The sequence below is a fragment of the Hypanus sabinus genome, chromosome 2 (assembly GCF_030144855.1).
Source record: "Hypanus sabinus isolate sHypSab1 chromosome 2, sHypSab1.hap1, whole genome shotgun sequence".
NCBI lineage: Eukaryota > Metazoa > Chordata > Chondrichthyes > Myliobatiformes > Dasyatidae > Hypanus > Hypanus sabinus.
Window position 1 is genome coordinate 35,345,557 of NC_082707.1, and position 22,466 is coordinate 35,368,022.

The 22,466-nt window shown below is 41.7% G+C and overlaps 1 protein-coding gene across 2 annotated transcripts in view; it reads right to left on the minus strand.

Annotated features, from left to right (window-relative positions):
* meltf (melanotransferrin) overlaps positions 1–21,591 on the minus strand; it is an 81,451-nt gene extending 59,860 nt beyond the window's left edge. Inside the window, exons 1-4 of one of the 2 annotated variants that reach the window (XM_059944046.1) lie at positions 21,206–21,591; positions 15,145–15,296; positions 6,079–6,178; positions 624–809 (exon numbers count right to left, since the gene is read on the minus strand). In XM_059944046.1, the coding sequence (XP_059800029.1) occupies positions 624–809; positions 6,079–6,178; positions 15,145–15,296; positions 21,206–21,260 (493 nt within the window). In that variant the 5' untranslated portion in view covers positions 21,261–21,591. Of the gene's footprint in view, positions 1–623; positions 810–6,078; positions 6,179–15,144; positions 15,300–21,205 lie in introns of both variants that reach the window. The other variant, XM_059944035.1, reaches the window with a different exon arrangement.
* Positions 21,592–22,466: the final 875 nt, after the last annotated feature.

Genomic DNA, 22,466 nt, shown 5'->3' on the forward strand with positions numbered 1-22,466 from the left:
TCCAACAATTTTAACCATCAACCCTTGTGAACAGTCTATGTTGTTCACTGCACTTGTGCATATGGCAACAAACTAGACTTTAGACCTTGCAATTTTCTAATCTGCTTTGTGATGGATTCCCAGCCATTCTCAGCACGGGCAAGATATCACCCAGATTTTACATGAAGTGACGGACCTGAATAATCTAACAGTTTTAGTATTACTTAAGTAATTCCTAGCTTTCCAATTGATGTGTTCTGGTCAGTTACTTAGTGACAGGGCCTATCAAAAAGAAAAGAATGCAATATTAAAGGACTAGCTAAATGACAAAAGGCAACAAAATGAAATTACTAGAAATTAAACAGAAACCGAGGAAGCAAGGGATGAAAATGATTGATGTGGTGAAGAGGAAGAATGGACAAAGGGTAATCAAATGGGTGAAACAATTTATGAAGGAGAAGCAGGTGAGGCAGACAGCAGGACAGAGACAGAGTAAAGGAGGTAGGTTGAAGGAGACTGAAAATGACAAATGGGAGGCAAAAATAGAAACAAGTAAATGTCTTCTGATTGGTAAGGCAGATATTGAACAAAATGGATAGCAACTCTCAAAATAATATAAAATAGCATTTAAATATGAGCTTTACCTTTTGAAAATTTGCAACCCATCACAGACATCTTCCTGGTACTAATCAGATAACCAACCGGAACCTTCCATCCTGCTGTTGTACCAAATCCACTATGACAGGACTTTTTCATTTTCAGATTGTTGATTGTGATTGAACTGTCAGATTTTCTAACAACAGCTACTGCATAATAAAAGCTTCCAACTTCTAAACAAAAGAGAAAGAAACAAAAATATAAATTAGTAGCAATGTGAATCAAGGCTAATCTAATAAATATTTAATTCTGAGTTCTTGGAATTTTAATGATATTACAATGCATCACCAAATACCAGAGGACTTGGCACTATGGTTAACTCTTGGATTTCCATTTGAAAAGTGGCAACATTGAAAAAAGTCACAAATCTAACTTGCCTTTAATTGTTTATCTCCAATTTTAATGGAGGTGGGAAGGTAACAGGTTACCAACCTGGTTCACGGAGGCAGACATTAATTTAAATACTTGAATCAGACCATATACCTGAGATTGGTGTAGGATTATTGAAGTGGGTGCAGACTCACTTGATCAAAGGGCTTCTTTCCTGCTCTATGACACCATAATTATGTCAGTAAATATTTGAATGAACACCTGTGGATGATCAGAAACTCATTACGATCACCAATCATTCATGGCTGCTCCCCAGCTGACTTTTGCTGACTATCCTTAATTGCCAGTTTATACCCCAACCTGTCCCCTCACATTCACTATTCCAGCAATCCAAGCCTTACCTGCACAAACACTGGCTGATGAAGCTGATTTTTGAGCAGACAAAAAAAAAAAATGTGAAGTCACTGACTGGACTTCTTCTTCTTCCCACTCTTCTTCCCACCACCAGCATAACACCAGCTACATCTTGGAGTAGGTTAAAAGGTCAGCAAAACATTGTGGGCTAAAGGGCCTGTACTGTTCTGTTTCATGTTCAATGTTCCTCACCCCAGGTGCTGATCCCAATATATGCTATAGTTAAATTTGAACTGATACCTCACCACACAAACTTCACCCTTTGGTGTTCAATCAGCTTTGCCATGTAACACTGTAAATCATATAACAATTACAGCACAGAAACAGGCCATCTCAGCCCTTCTAGTCCGTGCCGAACGCTTACTCTCACCTAGTCCCACTGACCTGCACTCCATAATCCTCCATTCCGTTCCTGTCCATATACCTATCCAATTGTATTTTTAAATGACAATGTCGACCCTGCCTCTACCACTTCTACTGGAAGCTCATTCCACACAGCTACGACTCCCTGAGTAAAGAAGTTCCCCCTCGTGTTACCCTTAAACTTTTGCCCCCTCTCAACTCATGTCCTCTTGTTTGAATCTCCCCTACTCTCAATGGAAAAAGCCTATCCACGTCAACTCTATCTATCCCCCTAAATTTTAAATACCTTTATCAAGTCCCCCCTCAACCTTCTACGCTCCGAAGAATAAAGACCTAACTTGTTCAACCTTTCTCTGTAACTTAGGTACTGAAACCCAGGTAACATTCTAGTAAATCTTCTCTGTACTCTATTTTGTTGACATCTTTCCTATAATTGTGACCAGAACTGTACACAATTCTCCAAATTTGGCCTCACCAATGCCTTGTACAATTTTAATATTACATCCCGAACTTCTATACTCAATGCTCTGATTTATAAAGGCCAACATACCAAAAGCTTTCTTCACCACCCTATCCACATGAGATTCCACCTACAGGGAACTATGTACCATTATTCCTAGATCACTCTGCTCTACTGCATTCCTCAATGCCCTACCATATACCATGTATGTCCTATTTGGATTATTCCTACCAAAATGTAGCACCTCACACTTTTCATCATTAAACTCCATCTGCCATTGTTCAGCCCACTCTTCTAACTGGCCTAAATCTCTCTGCAAGCTTTGAAAACCTACTTCATTATCCACAACGCCACCTATCTTAGTATCAACTGCATACTTACTGATCCAATTTACCACCCCATCATCCAGATCATTAATGTATATGGCAAACAACATTGAACCCAGTACAGATCCCTGAGGCACACCACTAGTCACCAGCCTCCAACCTAACAAACAGTTATCCACTACTACTCTCTGACATCTCCCATCCAGCCACTGTTGAATCCATTTTACTTCTTCAATATTAATACCTAACAATTGAACTTTCCTAACTAACCTTCCGTGTGGAACCTTGTCAAAGGCCTTACTGAAGTCCATATAGACAACATCCACTGCTTTACCCTCGACAACTTTCCTAGTAACCTCTTCAAAAAATTCAATAAGATGTGTCAAACATGACCTTCCACGCACAAATTCATGTTGAGTGTTCCTAATCAGGCCCTGTCTATCCAGATAATTATATATACCATCTCTAAGAATACTTTCCATTAATGTACCCACCATAGACGTCAAACTTACAGGCTGATAATTGCTAGGTTTACTCTTAGAACCCTTTTTAAATAATGGAACCACATGAGCAATATGCCAATCCTCCGGAACCATCCCCGTTTCTAATGACATCTGAAATATTTCTGTCAGAGCCCCTGCTACTTCTACACTAACTTCCTTCAAGGTCCTAGGGAATATCCTGTCAGGACCCAGAGACTTATCCACTTTAATATTCTTTAAAAGTGCCAGTACTTCCTCTTCTTTAATCATCATAGTTTCCATAACTACCCTACATGTTTCCCTTACCTTACATAATTCAATATCCTTCTCCTTAGTGAATACCAAAGAAAAGAAATTGTTCAAAATCTCCCCCATCTCTTTTGGCTCCACACATAGCTGTCCACTCTGATTCTCTAAGGGACCAATTTTATCCCTCACTATCCTTTTGCTATTAATATAACTGTAGAAACCCTTTGGATTTATTTTCACCTTACTCGCCAAAGCAATCTCATATCTTCTTTTAGCTTTTCTAAATTCTTTCTTAAGATTCTTTTTACATTCTTTATATTCCTCGATGCTGCTTTTATATTTTTATTATTTATATTTACTCCATGCTACCTATATTTATTGTAGATCTCCCTCTTTTTCTGAACCAAGTTTCCAATATCCCTTGAAAACCATGGCTCTCTCTAACTTTTAACCTTTCCTTTCAACCTAACAGGAACATAAAAATTCTGTATCCTCAAAATTTCACCTTTAAATAACCTCCATTTCTCTATTACATCCTTCCCATAAAACAAATTGTCCCAATCCACTCCTAAATCCTTTCATATCTCCTCAAAGTTAGCCTTTTTTCAATCAAAAATCTCAACCCTGGGTCCAGACCTATCCTTCACCATAATTATACTGAAACTAATGGTATTGTGATCACTGGACGTGAAATGCTCCCCAACACATACCTCCGTCACCTGACCTATCTCATTCCCTAACAGGAGATCCAACACTGCCCCTTCTCTGGTTGGTACCTCTATGTATTGCTACAAAAAACTATCCTGCACACATTTTACAAACTCCAAACCATCCAGCCCTTTTACAGAATGGGCTTCCTAGTCTGTGTGTGGAAAATTAAAATCTCCTACAATCCCAACCTTGTGTTTACTACAAATATCTGCTATCTCCTTACAAATTTGCTCCACCAATTCTCGTTCCCCATTAGGTGGTCTATAATACACCCCTATAAGTGTTACTACACCTTTCCCATTCCTCAATTCCACCCAAATAGTCTCCCTAGATGAGCCCTCTAATCTATCCTGCCAAAGCACCACTGTAATATTTTCTCTGACAAGCAAAGCAACACCTCCCCCTCTTGCCCCTCCAATTCTATCACACCTAAAGCAACGAAATCCAGGAACATTTAGTTGCCAATCACACCCCTCCTGCAACTATGTTTCACTAACAGCTACAACATTATATTTCCAGGTATCAATCCATGCTCTAAGCTCATCCTCATTTCTTACAATGCTCCTAGCATTAAAATAGATGCATTTAAGAAATTCTCCACCTCTTACTCTCTGTTTATCCCTAACAGTACAAACAACTTTATTATCTTTTTCTTCCTTCTCCCCTACATCTTCGGTCTGAGCGCTCCCCTTCTCTATCACCTGCCTATCCTCCCTCACACACTGACTACTAGCTTTCCCTGTTTGTGAACTAACCTCCTCTCTCCTAGTCTCTTCAATTTGATTCCCACCCCCCAACCATTCTAGTTTAAAGTCTCCCCAGTAGTCTTCGCAAACCTCCCCACCAGGATATTGGTCCCCCTAGGATTCAAGTGAAACCCGTCCTTTTTGTACAGGTCACACCTGCCCCAAAAGAGGTCCCAATGATCCAGAAACTTGAATCTCTGCCCCCTGCTCCAATCCCTCAGCCACGCATTTATCCTCCACCTCATTCCATTCCTATTCTCACTGTTGCATGGCACAGGCAATAATTCCGAGATTACTACCTTTGCAGTCCTTCTTCTTAACTCCCTTCGTAACTCCCTATATTCTCCTTTCGGGACCTCTTCCCTTTTCCTACCTATGTCATTGGTACCTATATGTACCACGACCTCTGACTTCTCACCCTCCCACTTCAGGATATCTTGGATGCGATGAGAAACATCCCGGACCCTGGCATCTGGGAGGCAAACTACCATCTGGGTCTCCTAACTACATCCACAGAATCGCCTGTCTGACCCCCTAACTATCGAGTCCTCTATTACTACTGCCTTCCTCTTTCTTTCCCTACCCTTCTGAGTCACAGGGCCAGACTCTGCCAGAGGCACGGCCACTGTCGCTTCCCCCAGGTAGGCTGTTCCCCCCCAACAGTACTCAAACAGGAGTACTTATTGTCAAGGGGTACAGCCACAGGGGTACTCTCTAGTACCTGACTCTTCCCCATCCCCCTCCTAGCCATGACCCACCTGTCTGCCTCCCGTGGCCCCGGTGTGACCACCTGCCTGTAACTCCTCTCTTATCAACCCTCATTCTCCCTGACCAGATGAAGGTCATCGAGCTGCAGCTCCAGTTCCCTAACACGGTCCCTGAGGAGCTGCAGCTTGGCGCACCTGGCGCAGATGTGGACGTCTGGGAGGCTAGGAGACTCCAGGACCTCCCATATCCGACACCGAGAACAACAAGCTTCCCTCACACTCATAATTCCCCCTTTCCTCAAATAACAGGAAAAATTGAACATTAAACCTACCTTGCCTTGCCAAATAAAGATCTCTGGATTACTACTCCTGTAACAAAAATATCTGCAACGTGTCCCTTTGACGTTCTCCAGTTTCTCAAACCTTCAAGGCTAGAGATGTGATCTCCCAAAACACTTCCTCCACTGATAATTCTGTGGCTCCCTATATACAACATGAAGTCTGATGCAGCTCTCCAATAGAAAAGTCTTAAAAGTGCTCTTCCTTACCAGCATAGAAGTGAATTGTAAGATGTATGGGATGCAGGTGTTGGGTGTGTGCATGTGATACTTCCTACTAATGTTAAATATCTTTATGTCTTCATACATGCAGTACCTTGATCATATTTCTCTCCAACCACTGGCTTTAGTTTATACTCTCTTGTAGCTTGATAGAGGTCCCCAGCATCCAAAGAGACTGCATCCGCTTCCTTGTTCTGTTAAATGATGGAAGAAATTTACCAGTTGAAACCTTCTTATTTTTCGAAAAATAAATAATAGCAACAGGTTTTGCCTGTGTCATGGCAACGTAAATCAACGTTTTTTCACAGACTTATCTGATAAAATTCCCTTATCGAACCAGCTCCAACTGGTTTGCTGCATAAAGAGGGAACACAAAGTCTCCAGTCTTTTGTGCTTTTACTTGCCTTTCCTCTTTTCTCACGAGCTGTTGTGTTACTTGCCTCGCTGGTAAATACTGACTCTATCTAACCTGTGCTATGACCAACATCACATAAAATGGCTGCAACCATAAGATTTGGGCCTCATTCTTGACTTCCAAAGAAGCTTCTGGATGATATCTCACGCTTTGAATTTTTTTGGCTCCTCCCAGTTCCTCCAAACCAAAGGTGTAGCCATGGGCACTCACATGGGCCCCAGTTATGCCTGCCTTTTTGTTGGCTTTGTGGAACAGTCCATGTTCTAAGCCTATACGGGTATCCGTCCCCCTCTTTTCCTTCGCTACATCGACGACTGCATTGGCGCTGCCTCCTGCACGCACGCTGAGCTCATTGACTTCATTAACTTTGCCTCCAACTTTCACCCTGCCCTCAAATTTACCTGGTCCATTTCTGACACCTCCCTCTCTTGATCTTTCTGTCTCCATCTCTGAGACGGCTTATCTACTGGTTTCTACTATAAGCCTAGAGTCTCACAGCTACCTGGACTATTCCTCTTCCCACCCTGTCTCCTGCAAAAATGCTATCCCCTTCTCACAATTCCTCTGCCTCCGCCGCATCTGCTCTCAGGATGAGGCCTTTCATTCCAGGACAAAGGAGATGTCTTTCTTTTTTAAACAAAGGGGCTTCCCTTCTTCCACCATCAACTCTGCTCTCAAACACTTCTCTCCCATTTCCCGCACATCTGCCCTCACCCCATCCGCCCACCACCCCACTTGGGATAGGGTTCCCCTTGTCCTCACCTACCACCCCACCAGCCTCCGGGTCCAACGTATAATTCTCCGTAACTTCCGCCACCTCCAATGGGATCCCACTACCCAGCACGTCTTTCGCTCCCCCACTCTTTCTGCTTTCCGCAGGGATCACTCCCTACCCGACTCCCTTGTCCATTCATCCCCCCCATCCCTTCCCACCAATCTCCCTCCTGGCACTTATCTTTGTAAGCAGAACAAGTGCTACACCTGCCCTTACACTTCCTCCCTCACCAACATTCAAGGCCCCAGACAGTCCTTCCAGGTGAGGCGACACTTCACTTGTGAGTCAGCTGGTGTGGTATACTGCGTTCAGTGCTCCCGGTGTGGCCTTTTATATATTGGTGAGACACGACACGACACTGAACACCAATGCTCGGTCTGCCAGAGGAAGCAGGATCTCCCTGTGGCCATACATTTTAATTCCACGTCCCATTCCCATTCTGATATGTCTATCCATGGCCTCCTCTATCGTCAAGATGAAACCACACTCAGGTTGGAGGAACAACACCTTATATACCAGCTGGGTAGCCTCCAATCTGATGGCATGAACATTGACTTCTCCAACTTCCATTAATACCCCTCCCCTTCTTACCCCATCCCTGATATATTTAGTATTCTTTTCCCCCTCCTTTTTCCCTTTCTTTCTGCCCATCACTCTGCCTGTTCTCCATCTCCCTCTGGTGCTCCCCCCTTCCCCCTTTCTTTCTCCCTAGGCCTCCTGTCCCATGATCCTTTCCCTTCTCCAGCTCTGTATCCCTTTTGCCAATCACCTTTCCGGCTCTCAGCTCCACCCCACCCCCTCTGGTCTTCTCCTGTGGTTTTCCCCTCCCCCTCCTACTTTCAAATCTCATACCATCTTTCCTTTCAGTTAGTCCTGATAAAGGGTCTCAGCCTGAAACATCGACAGTGCTTCTCCTTATAGATGCTGCCTGGCCTGCTGTGTTCCACCAGCATTTTGTGTGTGTAGCTTGGATGATATCCTCTTCAGATCTAACAATAGCTTGCATCCCTAATATTGGTCAGGGTCCTGTTCAGGTGGAATGCAATGTTAAACACAGCAGATTCTATGAAGGCCAGCTGCTGCAGGGATAGCCTGAAGACTGCTTTGGCTACTGAGCAATGAAAATCTCAAACATGTTGAGATGCATGCTGCATTTTGTTGGATGCCCTGCTGCCTGTTGGGGATCTATAGTATGTTAGAAGCCAGAAAAAAAATCAAAACTTGTTCCAAGTCTTTTAATTACATTCGGATTTGATCTTCCCTAGCGGCTCCACACACTCTAACTTTGATGCATCATTTCCTAATTTATCACCAAGAATAACAAGGCCATTGTACCTGAAGGAATATGACTACCTCCAAGTCTGTTGCAAGTCACTCACTGTCATGACTTGAAAATATTGTCTGTGGCAACTTTATTAGGTACACCTGCTCGTTAATGCAAATATCCAATCAGCCAATCATGTGGAAGCAACTCAATGCATAAAAGCATGCAGACATGGTCAGAAATATGATCTATGCAACTCTGACCATGAAATGATTGTTGGTGCCAGATGCGGTGGTTTGAGGATCTCAGAAACTGCTGATCTCCTGGGATTTTCACACACAATCTCTAGAGTTTACAGAGAATAGTATGGAAAACAAAAACATTCAGTGATCAGCAGTTCTGTGGGTGAAAACACCTCGTTAATAAGAACTCAGAGGAGAATGGCCAGACTGGTTCAAGCTGACTGGAAGGCAACATGGACTCAAATAAACACATGTTACAACAGTGGTGTGCAGAGGAGTTGACCCTTTAAGTGGATGGACTACGGCAGAATGTCATACCTGGCTCCGCTCTGGTACCTAATAAATTGGCCACTGAGTGTAACCCACCATTCTATCATTTATCTAATTCCAGATTAGTCAACTCTATCTAGCAGGACTGTGGGTGTATTATCTTCGCACTGACTGTACAAGTTCAAAATGTGGCTCAGCTAAGGAAGGGAATTAAATGCCATCCTTCCCTGCAATACTGTAAATCAATGAATCTGAATGATTGATAATGTCAGGCTTCCATGGGCAGGCACCTCCAGTATCCAACCAGCCAACAGGAGTCACTTGTTTCCAATTCATCACCTGCAGCCTATTTAAACTCAGCCCTCATCCACAGTCCTTTGTTCACCCATCAAACTGGTCAGCATCAACTAAATGTTCCGAGCATTCAGTAATCTGTTCTCCCTTGTTTTGCAGTCATTCATGGCTTGAGATTTTGCAGTTGACTGGTAAAATATCATTTACTGCTAAATCATGCTGTGCCTTTGTGACAGATGAAATGAGTTTCCACCTGTATATTACTCTAGTTTACAGTTGTTTGGCTGAGTTCAGGTTGCCTGAGTAACACAAGTGTTATTAGCTGAATGATGTTGTTTTCAGTCAGAAGTAACTTTTCCGTCTGGTTTATAGTTCGTAATGTGGTTAGCTGGAAAATCCAAGTCATCCTGTTTGCTTCCACCAGGAGAGACCAATAAGGCACTTATTCTTAGTGCAGATATTATATGACAAATAGGTTATTCTGTTCTATCTGTTGGGGACCTCCAGAGTCAGAGGGGGAAGGTAAGGAAGTGCTTCATTCACTTGGCATGAAAATTTTTAGAGGGCAAATTTAAACTCCAGAAAATGGGTGTTGGTTTGAGTGAGGTAACATATTTTTAAGAATCAGATTTGATCCCACCCTACATCCTTCCTTTCATTTTAGCTGAAGAAGTGGTCTGAACAGGACAGACAACCTAACTTCTCCATACAGAAAGATTACTCAATTAGACAAGGTTGTTTGCTTTAGGTTTCATCTCTCTTCCTCGGAATAAACCCAACAGCTAAAGCTATTGGCAGTCTGGTGTTTGGAAGAGTTCAAACAGCTTCTCAGCACTGCTTGTGGAAACAAGAATTTACCCACTACACACTATGCCCCCTGCTCCCCAAGTTAACCTGCTCTTATCTCCCTGGTTACACTCCACCCAGGTCACTGCAAACCCTCGCATTTCAGCATCATCCCACCCTCAAAAAACAGCATGACCCTCATCTTGTCTTCTGATCTAGCTTCACAACGTTGTGATAACCCCACCTTTGCTCCATAGAAACTGTTGCTCTAACACAAATTTCTCCTTCCACCATTTTTTCAATAGTATTTGTTCCTCCCCCCCCCCAAAGAGAAGGAGACAACACCACAAGCATCAAATACAATGTAATTAATGGAGTAAGTAGAAGTAAATTGTTTTCTGTCTGGGAAGTGTATTTGCAGCTCTGGATGGCAGGACAGGAGGTAAAGGCAAAACGTTGCAGCTTCTGCAGTTGCACTGAAGGTGTCAACAGAAGATGAGTTGATTATGATCAGAAAAGGATGAGTAAATCCCGGGAGGAAACTCCCTTCAAAATGCCAAAAGGGAAAGAGAAGACAGGACTGATGGTTGCGTCATGTTAGAAATCTTGGAGGATCTATTGAATGTGGTGGAGTGGAAGATGGGTCAAGGAGAACTGTAGACTGGGTAGGAGGAGATCCAAGACACAACACTGTTTATTGTTATTCTTCAGCACACAAGTGTGAAGGAGAATGAAATGACTGTTCTGATCCAATACAGCATTAAAATGCACAGTAAGCATAAAATACTATAAATATAAAAGCAATCCTATAAAACAAAATGTGCCAGTAGCAGTTGAGTATGGCAATACAGACACAAGAGTAGCTTATATTCACAGACTGACTGAATGTACATAAAGTGACACTGGGAGCAGGAGGCTCTGAATATCAGGTGACTCAGCGGAAATGAAAGGGGGACAGTAGGAGAGTGACTGTGTCTGTATAGATATGAGGTATGGACTGTAAGCGTAGAGTGGCAATGCATGTGGAATAGAGGGTGGTCAGTGTCTAATGTGGATGTAGTGGTAGTGGGGGATGGTGGGGTGGGCTAATGGATGGTGAAGGAGTTCTTAGAACAGACATGGTTGGGAGCCTTCTCAAATATGATAGAGGGAACCTGAAGGAGGAAAAAAGGAAGACTTATTTGAAACACTGTAGTGGAAAGTTGCAGAGATACAATGGAAACACAGAATCTAGGAGAATGGCATTGTTCTCACAGGAACTAAATTCAGACTTGCAAAGCCTGCTCATGTTGTTTTAAAACCAACGGAATCCTCTCTCAGAATTCACCCTGAACATTGATTCCCTGTTGTGTGGGGGATGTAATAGAAGACACTTCATCTTTTGGTCTCTTCAACTCTCCCTTCTTTTTCTGAAATTTAAGGCTTCAGCTCTTCCCAATTTTGACATTAGGACATGAACCTACAAATCTGTTTCTTTCTTCATAGGTGTTGCTTAACCTGCTGAATATTTCTCAGATTTAATTCTACAGATCGATGATGGAGTCGGTGACAAACTTTACTGTCTCTGTTTTTGTAAGATGGATCTTGCTGTACTCTCACATCATTTTTTAAATTGCAGAATCTGAATATTATGGCCTATTTTATTCAGTTTTAATGCAGAAATCTCAATGAATTCATATATAAAAACAAACTGCTTCTAACGGATAAAACATATGCAAATGTACTGTACATGGGGACAGATTTTGAAGTTTGCTTTAATCATTCCCAGGACCTGACAAAGTGTTCCCTCAGACTCTGTGGGAGGATAATGCAGAAACTGCAGAGGTCCTAGTAAAGATGCTCGAAATATCCTTAGCCAAGGGTGAGGCACCTGAGGATTTCGATCTGTCAACAAAAGAGCCAACTATGATTTTGGGCCATGACCTCAACAATGTTGAGGCGACAGGATGCAAGATGTTAGCAAGCTTCCCAATATAGCTTGCTAAGCTGGTACCGAAGAACATCAGGTCACTCCACCTGGCAGTACAGCAGCTGTGGGGGAGCACTGTAATGGAAGCCAACGTGTCAGCAATCTATACCATTTTACATGCAATATGTCTGGGCACTGTGGTCTCACTGATGCCGCAAGAAAACCAAATATATCTCTAAGGCCTGTAGAAATAAACAGAGCCTGCACAGACTGAGCTCTAGCTATTTCCCAACCTAAGGTAGTAATCTAGGTCCTATGATCCAAGTTTTCATATTAAATTGAATCTATCACCCAAATCAGGAGCATTCAGAGTCAAGGTACGTAACAAGGGAATGAGATAGAGAAGGTGACAGAAGTTTACATAGGAGAACATTTTGCATCTAGTGATCATATGCCATTAGCTTCAAGGTAATTATGGAAAAGGAGAGGTCTGGTCCTCGGGTTGAGATTCTAAATTGGAGAAAGGCCAATTCTGATGGTATCAGAAAGGATCTGACAAGTGTGGATTGCGACTCGTTGTTTTCCAGCAAACATGTACTTAAGTGGGAGGCCTTCAAAAGTGAAATTTTTAGAGTACACAGCTTGTATATTCCTGTCAGAATAAAAGGCAAGAATAATAGATTTTCAAAAGATATTGAGGCCCTGGTTAAGAAAAAGGAGGAGGTGCATAGCAGGTATTGGCAGGCAGGAACAAATGAGGTACTTGAGGAGTATAAGAAATGTAAGAGAACACTGAAGGAGAAAATCAGGAGGACTAAAAGACACAAGTTGTCTACAGTAGACAAGGAGAAGGAGAATTCTAAGAGCTTCTACAGATAAATTAAGAGCAAAAGAATAGCAAAGGACAAAATTCGTCCCCTGGAAGATCAGAGTGGTAATCTATGTGTGGAGCCAAAAGGGATGGGGGAGATCTTAAATGGATTTTTTTTGCATCTGTATTTACTGGTGAGACAAACACAGAGTCTCTCGATGCAAAAGCAATTCAGCAATGAGGTCATGAACCCAACACAGATTACACAGGAGAAGGTGTTTTCTGTCTTGAAGCAAGTTATGGTGGACAAAGTGTTCCCTCAGACTCTGTGGGTGGATAGTGCAGAAACTGCATTGGTCCTAGTAGAGATACTTGAAATATCCTTAGCCAAGGGTGAGGCACCTGAGGATTAGAGAATAGCTAATGTTGTTCAGTTGTTTAAGAAAGGCTCTAAGAATAAGCCAGGAAATTATAGGCCAGTGAGCCTGTCATCAGTAGTGGGAAAGCTATTGGAAGGTCTTCCAAGGGTCCAGACATGTAAGGATTTGGATAGACAGGGACTGATTAGGGATAGTCAATGTAGCTTTGTACATGGTAAGCTGTATCTAACAAATCTTATGTAATTTTTTGAGGAAGTTCCCAGGAAAGCTGATGAATGCAAGGCAGTGGATGTTGTCCACAAGAACTTTAGCAAGGCCTTTGACAAGATTCCCCATGGGATGTAGGTGAAGAAAGTTCAGTCACTTGGCCTTTAAGATGGGGTGGTAAATTGGATTGGACATTGGATTTCCAGAAGGAACCACAGTGTGGTTGTAGATAGTTGCCGCACTGACTGAAGGCCAGTGACTAGTGTTGTGATACAGAAAATGATGCTGAGTCCATTCTTGTTTGACATCTGTATCAACAATCTGAATGATGTCATAAACTGAATCAGCAAATTTGCAATGACACCAAGATTTGGGGGGGGGGGGGAAGGTGCGTGTAGTAAGCGGTGATGAAGACTATCAAAACTTGCAGCGGGATCTGGACTAGCTGAAAATCTGGGCTGAAAAATGGCAGATGGAATTTAATGCAGACAAGTGTGAGGTGTCACAAACACAAGAAAATCTGCAGATGATGGAAATCCAAAGCAACAAACACAAAATGCTGAAGAAGCTCAGCAGGCCAAGCAGTGTCTATGGAAAAAGAGTAAACAGTTGAAATTTCAGGCCAAGACATTTCATCAAGAGGGTCCTGATGAAGAGGCTCAGCCCAAAACATTGACCAATTACTCTTTTCCATTAATGTTGCCTGGCCCGCTGAGTTCCTCCAGCATTTTAAGTGTTAGGTATTGCACTTTGGGAAGACCAGCAGGGGAGATCTTAAATGGTGAGCAGTAGGGCACTGAGGAGTGTGGTAGAACAGAGGGATCTGGGAATTTCCATAATTCCTTGAAAGTGGCACCATAGGTAGATAGGCTTAATGAAAGCTCTTGGCACATTGGCCTTCATAAATCAATGTACCCAGTACATGAGTTGGGTTCTTATGTTGAAATCGTATAAGACATTGGTGAGGCCTAATTTGGAGCAATGTGTCCAGTTTTGGCCACCTACCTACAGGACAGATGTAAATAAGATTGAAAGAGTGCAGAGAAAATTTACAAGGATGTTGCCAGGGCTTGAGGACCTGAGTTATAGGGAAAAGATGAATAGGTTATTCCCTGGAGCATAGAAGAATGAGGGGAGATTTGATAGAGGTATTCAAATTATGAGGGGTATAGATAGAGTAAACGCAAGCAGGTTTTTCTGCTGAGGTTGGGTGGGACCACAGCTAGATGTTATGTTTCAAGGGTGAAAGTAAAATATTTAAGGAGAACATGAGGGAGAATTTCTTTACTCAGAGAGTAATGAGAGCGTGGAACAAGCTGCCAGTGCACGAGGTGGATAAGGGGTTGATTTCAACAATTAAGAGAAATTTGGATAGGTACATGGATGAGAACAGTATGGAGGGCTCTGGTTTGGGTGCAGGATGGTGGGACTAGGTAGATGAATAGTTTGGCACAGCGTAGATGGGCCAAATGGCCTGCTTCTACAGTGTAGTGTTCATTGATTCTATGACTCTAAGTCACATTAAGGTTAATGGTTCTGAAAAGCCATTAACACCAAATGATACCATTTAAAATTAACCCCACTATGTACTCCCTGAGAAAATAAGACCATTGACTGGAGTCACCTGCAGACTTCTATCAGTATTAATGTTAACACTAAAATAATTTGTTTTTCATATAAGACATGTAATTTAAGGAAGTAGTTGAAAATCAGAGAACCAAAGTATTTTAATAAAACATATCTAAATATAGTATGTGGTTAACCTTTTTGAGAAGGAGCTTTAGGAACAGGAGAAGGATAAGCATACCTCTACTTTTTTTGCACAATCCATGGCTGAGTCTCCAGTAACACAGGATATTAATGGTTGAATTTTAGCAGATTGAAAAGCTTCTTTCATTTGGCTACACTTGCTCATCTCAGGAGAAGTAACACACCATCGGACCTCTGTTAGTCCACTTGCTGCTGCAGAGATTGAAATATAATTGATCAACTCACATGAATATCACAAACTGCATTTCAATACTCATTGAAAGTAATTCTTCCAATGACAATGCTTCAATGCAAGACATGTAAAACAGAAAAATCCACTGTTTTGGAGGGAACAATGAAATTATTCTATGTATGTACAGTATTTTTTTAAATCTGCAAGATGTGATGAACAGCCTTGTTTTCAGCTAGTTATAGAGCACAATTCTCAATCAGTTAGAAGTGATTCTAATACTTCCTTTGCACACTCATCTATAATGTGGCAGTGCAATTTGATAAGCTTGACAAGTTTTGATTTTAAGGCAGTGATTCAATAAAACATAGGTTCATTAAGTCACTAGTGACATTATCAAATTATTCAAAGTTCAAATCTCCAGCAATTTAGTGATACATATGTTACGTACCCTATAACTGGGTGTCTTACCAGCAAAAATAGAAGTATCTGTAGGAGTCTAGTACTATTTTCAAAACAGTGTTTATTAGTAAAATATACAAATCAATATCAACAATGCAAATATACAGATAATACATGTTAGCAATACTAAACCTAAAAGTGTGGGTACAGTAATAATCAATAATAAACAAGCTCTATCGTTGTCTAGGGGATAATGAAATATCATGGGAAAGTATAAAGTTCAGTTCAGTTCATACAGGCTGAGGTAGTTGTTGGTCAATGTGTTGTAATTGTTGGAGAGAGAGAAAGCGCGAGCAAATAGTGACAGCCAGTCAAACCTTCCTTTATGTTCTTGATCCGTCGATGTGTTGTTGTGGCCATTCAGGTATGACCCCTCTGTCCTTTAGCTAGGTCATTCTTCTATGGTGGACTCGTCACCCAGGCAAGGGTGGACACACACACAAGCCCCCACCAGCCTCGCTATAAACACTGTGAGTTAAAATTGACCGATCCTTTGTTCAGTCTCCGATGCCCCCACACCTTCTCGTGGGTTCCAACACTTAAGCAGTGCTCACTAGTGTGTCTCTTGGTCTGAGGAGTGTCTCCCCAGACCTCACTTTTATCCCTACTCACGGGGTCTCAGGTGTTAATCAGTTTTGAATGGCTTAGCCCATCAAACCAGCCCACTCCAGCTGTCCACTGAGGAATTTTAATGAACAGAATAGTACCAAGTAAACAGCCCTCTCCGGAGCCGTGAGTCTTACAGGAGTCATAATATGGTCTCTCTCCCCCAATGTTATCTCTTGCTTGTCTGAAGCAAATGTTCCAGTCCCAGTATGTTTTTTTCCCATCTCTTTCTCTCTCATTAGCAGCCTGGCAACAGTAACGGTTTGTAATTCTCCCAGAGGAGGGGGACATGGGCAACCTTGCACCCTTCTGCCCATCAGAGCTGTTCATCCTTCGTAACACATGGCTATGGAGGCTTAAAAACTGATCTTTACCAGTGTCCCTGAAGGTAAAAAGTGCTGACTGAAAATTGTAACTATGGGTCTGAGTTCTCAACATTCTAAGTTCTCGACAGCCGCATGGTGATCCATGCCCGTTAAATTCTATCCAGTCAGTATGCTTTCCCGTTGTTGGTATTCTAGTACTGAATAAGCCTTGTAGTGAAACGGTGAGTATACTTCAACAAAACTAATAAGGATTTGTCAAACCATTTCTGCATCTGGCTCAAGCTTTACAGTATCTGACTTATTAAGCATCTGTTCTGCCAAAAATTCATTAAAAACCATGAAAAACAGCAAAGTTAGTCTTAAATCACAAGCCACCTTCCTTACTCTGTTGCGTCTTCGGCAATACAAATCAGAGTAACTTCTGTGCTAAACTTTGATGTCTTTATGTAAATACAACCAATTTAACCTATAGGGCAATTAATTCAGAACACATACCAATGGCAAATTTAACTTAAAATCATAATCTACTCTTTTATATAATCAAATGTAACTTTGCTGGATCCAAGGCAACTATGTTTACATGAGATTCCAGTTTAACATCTAGCACTAACTTGCTTGTTATGATTGAAATACTATTGAAGTAACAGAAACTATTTTGCATTGAAGTGTTACATGTCCAGATTCTCACTACTCACTCACAAATGCTTCGAACCTCATTTTCCCCTCCATGTGCCTGAGCATGTTGTAATAACATGCTACACTGCTCCTTCATGAAGCTACTTCAAAATCTTGGAAATTTTATCAGAAAAATGGTAGAAAAGAAATACTCCTCCATGCGCAAAGGATAAAGTAAAATGTTGGACCTATTGTAGCAAATCAGAGACAAGCACTGTAACAGGCAGTGCTGTTGAAGCCAGACTCACATCAGTCTGTTAATTTGAGAATGCAATTTCAGAACATATATCAATGATGGGTGTAAAATTGGCATTGCAAATCAGCCATCTGTTATGTACTCAGTCCTATTTTTATTTGGTTGAAATTAATGTTGAAATTTCATTCAATTTTGTAATGTGTGGTTGGGAGAATCTTGTTTATTTTAAATATCTTTTTTTAGGATATGAGAGCTATACATCAGCATTATTACCATGAGAAAATGGCAGAGAGCTACCTTTGTGAACCTCTGCAGTTCTTCTGGTAAAAGTAACTCTGCTATGATGATGGTCAGGGAGTTCCAGGAGTTAGACCCAATCAAAATGAAGGAATGGCAATACATTTCTGAGAGTGGATGTTACACAGCTTGGAGGAAAACACTGGTAAAGAAGCGCCTGCAGCTCCTGTCTTCTTTATACTCAAAGGTCACGGATTTGGGAGCTGTTATTGGAGTAGGGTTGCAGCTCAACAGAAGTGCATCTATATTGACAAATGGCCACGATCTAACGGTGGTGTAAAGATAACAAAGGTTTACATTATGGATGCACTGTCAATGCGCTGTGACCTGTTTGCCATCAAGCTACTTCAGTGCTATTGGTGCTGCACTCTTGCAGTCAAGTGGAGTTATTTCACAAGCCCAAGGATCAAAACATGGACGCACCTTCCCAAACTCTCACAGCCCCGATGCCCCTATGATTTCAGACAGAGGCTGACAGGACAGCATCCTTCAGGATAGTGAACCCACAGAAAGCATCCAGCCCAGACTGGGTACCTGGCCAAGAAAGGAAAATCTGTGCTATTCAACTTGCTGGTGTTTTCACCAACATCTTTAACCTCTTATGCTGACAGGCAAACTTAAATTATAATCATGCCTAAGAAGAATGTAGTAACGTGCCTCAATGACTATCGTCCAGTACCATTTACATCCACTGTGATGAAGGACCTTAAGAGTTTAGATATGAATAATGCATCTTGCATTTGGTCCAATTTGCTTACTATCATAACAGGTCAATATCAGATGCCATTTCATCAACTCTCCACTCAACTCTAGAACATCTCGACAATGAAGATGCTTACAGTAGGATGTTCTTCATTGACTACAGTTCTGCACTCAATACGCTCAAAACTAATCAATAAGCACCAAGACTTAGGCCTCAATATCTCCTTGTGTAATCGGAACCTCGACTTCCTCACTTGCAGATCCCAGTCAGTTCAGATTGGCAACAACAGCTCCTCCACAATCTCCATCAGCACAGATGCACCACAAGGCTGTGTACTTAGTCTCCTTCTCTACTTGCTTTAAAATTATGACTGTATAGCTCCAATGTCACATTTAAATTTGCTGACGACACCAATGTTGTGGGCCGAATTAAAGGGTGCCGAATCAGCATAGAGGAGAGAGGTTGAGAATCTAGCTGAACGGTATGCAAGAACAACTCAATGTCAGCAAAACCAAAAAGCTTATGATCGACTACAGGAGGAGGAAACCAGAGGTCCATGAGCCAGTCCTCATCAGGGGATCAGAGGTGGAGTCTATCAGCAACTTCAAATCTCTTGGCATCATCATTTAAGAGGATCTGTCCTGGGTCAAGCATGTAACTGCCATTATAAAAACTGCTTTCTTAGAAGCTTGCACAGATTTTCCCTCAATTAAAACTTTTGAAAAATTTCTGTAGATAGTATTCTGACTGGTGGCAACACAGCCTAGCGTGGAAACACCAATGCCTTTGAACAGAAAACACTACAAAAGTAGTGAATACAACCCAGTGCATCACAGGCAAAGCCCTGCTCACCATTGAGCACATTTACCAGGAGCTCTGTCGCAGGGAATCAGCAGCCATCATCACCAGCCAGGCCATGCTCTCTTCTTGCAACTTCCATCAGGAAGGAGATATAGGAGCCTCAAATCCCACTCCACCAGGTTCAGGAACAGTTATTACCCCTCGGCTATCAGGTACTGGAGCAATCACCCCTTTCAACTCTGGAGACTTTGAAGAGATTTTGGCGCATCAGGAATTAAGTCACTTGCTGTGAGATATTCAACCTGCATTTACACAACTGTTTCCTTGCAAATTTGGTCAGTGATAATGTGTTACTATGTTGAAAATGAGGGTGCTTGGCTTTGGATTTTTTTTTTAAGATGGCTAATGACCAGCACTCCTACTATCACAACATGCCTGCAAATTAAGTGGATCTTGCTGCATGTACCAACAGCTTCAATTTGCCATTAAACTCTGAATGGAACTTAACATTGCGCAATCACTGGTGAACATTCCCAAGTCTGACCACTGCAGAGGTCCATTGATGAAACAGTTGAACAATGCTTCTCCCAGAAGACTGACTGGAAGAATTCTTGCAGTGATGCCCGAGGATAGATGAATGATTCCACACCCCCCCCCCCAATCAGACCATCTTACTTTGCATTAAGTATGAGTCTAACCATTGCAGTATGTTCCCCTTGATCACACAATGGCATCAGTTTCACTTTGGTTTCTTGGTGCCAAACTTAGTTAAATGCTGTCATGATGTCAGAGGCAATCATTTTCACCTCCTCTGTGGAATTCAGTTCTCTGCTCCCCAACCATTTCTGAGGAGGCCAGGAGACACGTGATTCTTAGTAGGTCAGGAGACACGTGATTCTTATTAGGTTAGGAGACACGTGATACTGATGAAGTCCAGAGATGACTGATTGGCATGAAACTCAAGCTATCCATCAGAACAGGTAATTTAACAGAAAGTTCTGCTTGAAAGTAACATTGACAACACCCTTCATTACCTCATGAGGAGACTAATTTGGTTTAATAATGGCATCTTTGTATTTCAGTTTAAGGAGTTCCAAAGGCTCATAAACAAGTTCTGCATCCAGTCTGCTGCCAAGACGACTTTTAGCTGCCTTATTCTTTTCACCTCATTTTTCCTTTTAGTCTGAAGCGGATTAGAGCTAAAACACCGAGTGTTTCGTAATGGACAAGATTTTAGCCAAATCGGGACTAGACTGTGCCTAGATTCTGGTTTAGAAAATAACAGGATTTTGACAAACGGTCAATTTATTGACAGGGTAGGTGCAAGTTCCTTGCACGGCACTCACAGCTTAGTTGTAGCTCCTATTAGATAGGGGACTGTATGCATCAATCACTCTAGATGGGAGTATGAGTCAGTGGTGGGTGGGTGTGTGTCAGAGTTTCTGCTAGTTTGTGGAGGCTTACCATATTTATCTTCTGCAGATTCAGAGTTGCATCTGATACTTTGAAATCATATTCAAACTTACAGCATCGTTAGCCTTGAATGTATAATCTACCGTGCAATCAAGATTAAGTATTGGTCATACAAAAATCCCAAAAGAACATTTAGTAACTATCAGTCAATCCTAAATTCTTTCAATAAAAATCGATAAAAAATCAAGAATATTAACTTATTTTTGCTCTATATTTAACATTGATAAATACTGTGCTATGATAATTTTCAAATTCTTCGCTTCGATTTTTCCACATTCGCCCCCTCCAAACAGCCCAAGCAATATCGACTTTGCTCGTACCCTTTCTGCCTTTTAGCCTCACGTTACAATCTTGAGTTTGGCTAGAAATGAAAGACTTTATTGTTCTTACCCAAACTGAAGATGCCGGCGAAAATGCACACAACCCTTCCAGTGGAAGTCTGCATGGTGCGTCCGAGTGAAGAAAGATTCCACCTTGATTTCTTCGGCTCCCTTTATATCGTTCACAGTGCACCAGTTTGAATTTGTCTGGTTAATGATTGTATAAAGAGACGCTTGTATGAGTTCAGGTTCGGGCTTTCCTCAAATCACGTTGTCAGTTGCAAAAGTCGTTCGGAGATTTATTCGACAGTGCAGGAAAAAAATTGATACTTTTCGTCCTAAACCTAAAGCGCAATTTCAAGACCAGACATAAAGCACGGACGTTCAACTAAACGCTTCTGCACTCAACGATCTCGCGTCTTTCTGACTGATACACTGCAGACTTTGTGTTCCTCTGACTTTTTTTTAAAAGGGGCACTCCTTAGTTCGCTGCAAATGTTGCAGTGTGTGCATAACAGGAAGAAAGCATATTGATTGGGGGAAATTTTCTGGATGAACTGCAGTTGTCTTACAATAAAGTAATCAGTAACTTGTGGGAGAAAGCAATACTCAATGAAACGTATTTACTATTATTCGTGAGAATTGAAAACAAGTCTCAAAGTTAATAGACCGTTCAAAATCATTGGGGGCTTCACATTTAATTTTCATGACGTTGGAAGTACAATCCTTATTCTGGATTCTGGTATTTCCCAATCAAGCCAAACACACATTTTGTGTTGAAGACCAAGTTTTGTATTTACTTTTCTGGGTGATGCTGGCTGCAAGAACTTGGACACACCCATGGACCACTTCCAATGACTACCTGTAAAAGCTGCTTACTGCTATGAGCTCATGATCAGATTTCTAAAATACCGTGCAGCCATCTGGAAAAAAAAAGGTTTTATTAAGCAATTAAAATGAATCTATTGCCTGAACAAAAATCTCTAAGGTTGGTTTAAAGCCTTTTAACCAATTTGACCTGTTTTTCCAGTAAAAGGGAAGTAGAACAGCTTACTAACTACCTTCACTTTTAATACTGAGAAATTCCCGATAGGGACTACATAAAAATCCCAGTCGTGTTGAGGGAAGGGGTTTAATCTGGAATTTACTGCCTATATGGGCTGCAGAGTCTATCAGGTTTTTCAAAGAGTAACTAACTGCATAGACACCTGAGGGAAAATAATTTGTAAGGCTGTAATGACAACACAGGGAAATTGTGATGAATAACTGCACTGCAGAGCACAATGGACCCAGTAGGCTAATCATTCTCTTCTGTGCTATAATGATTCTAC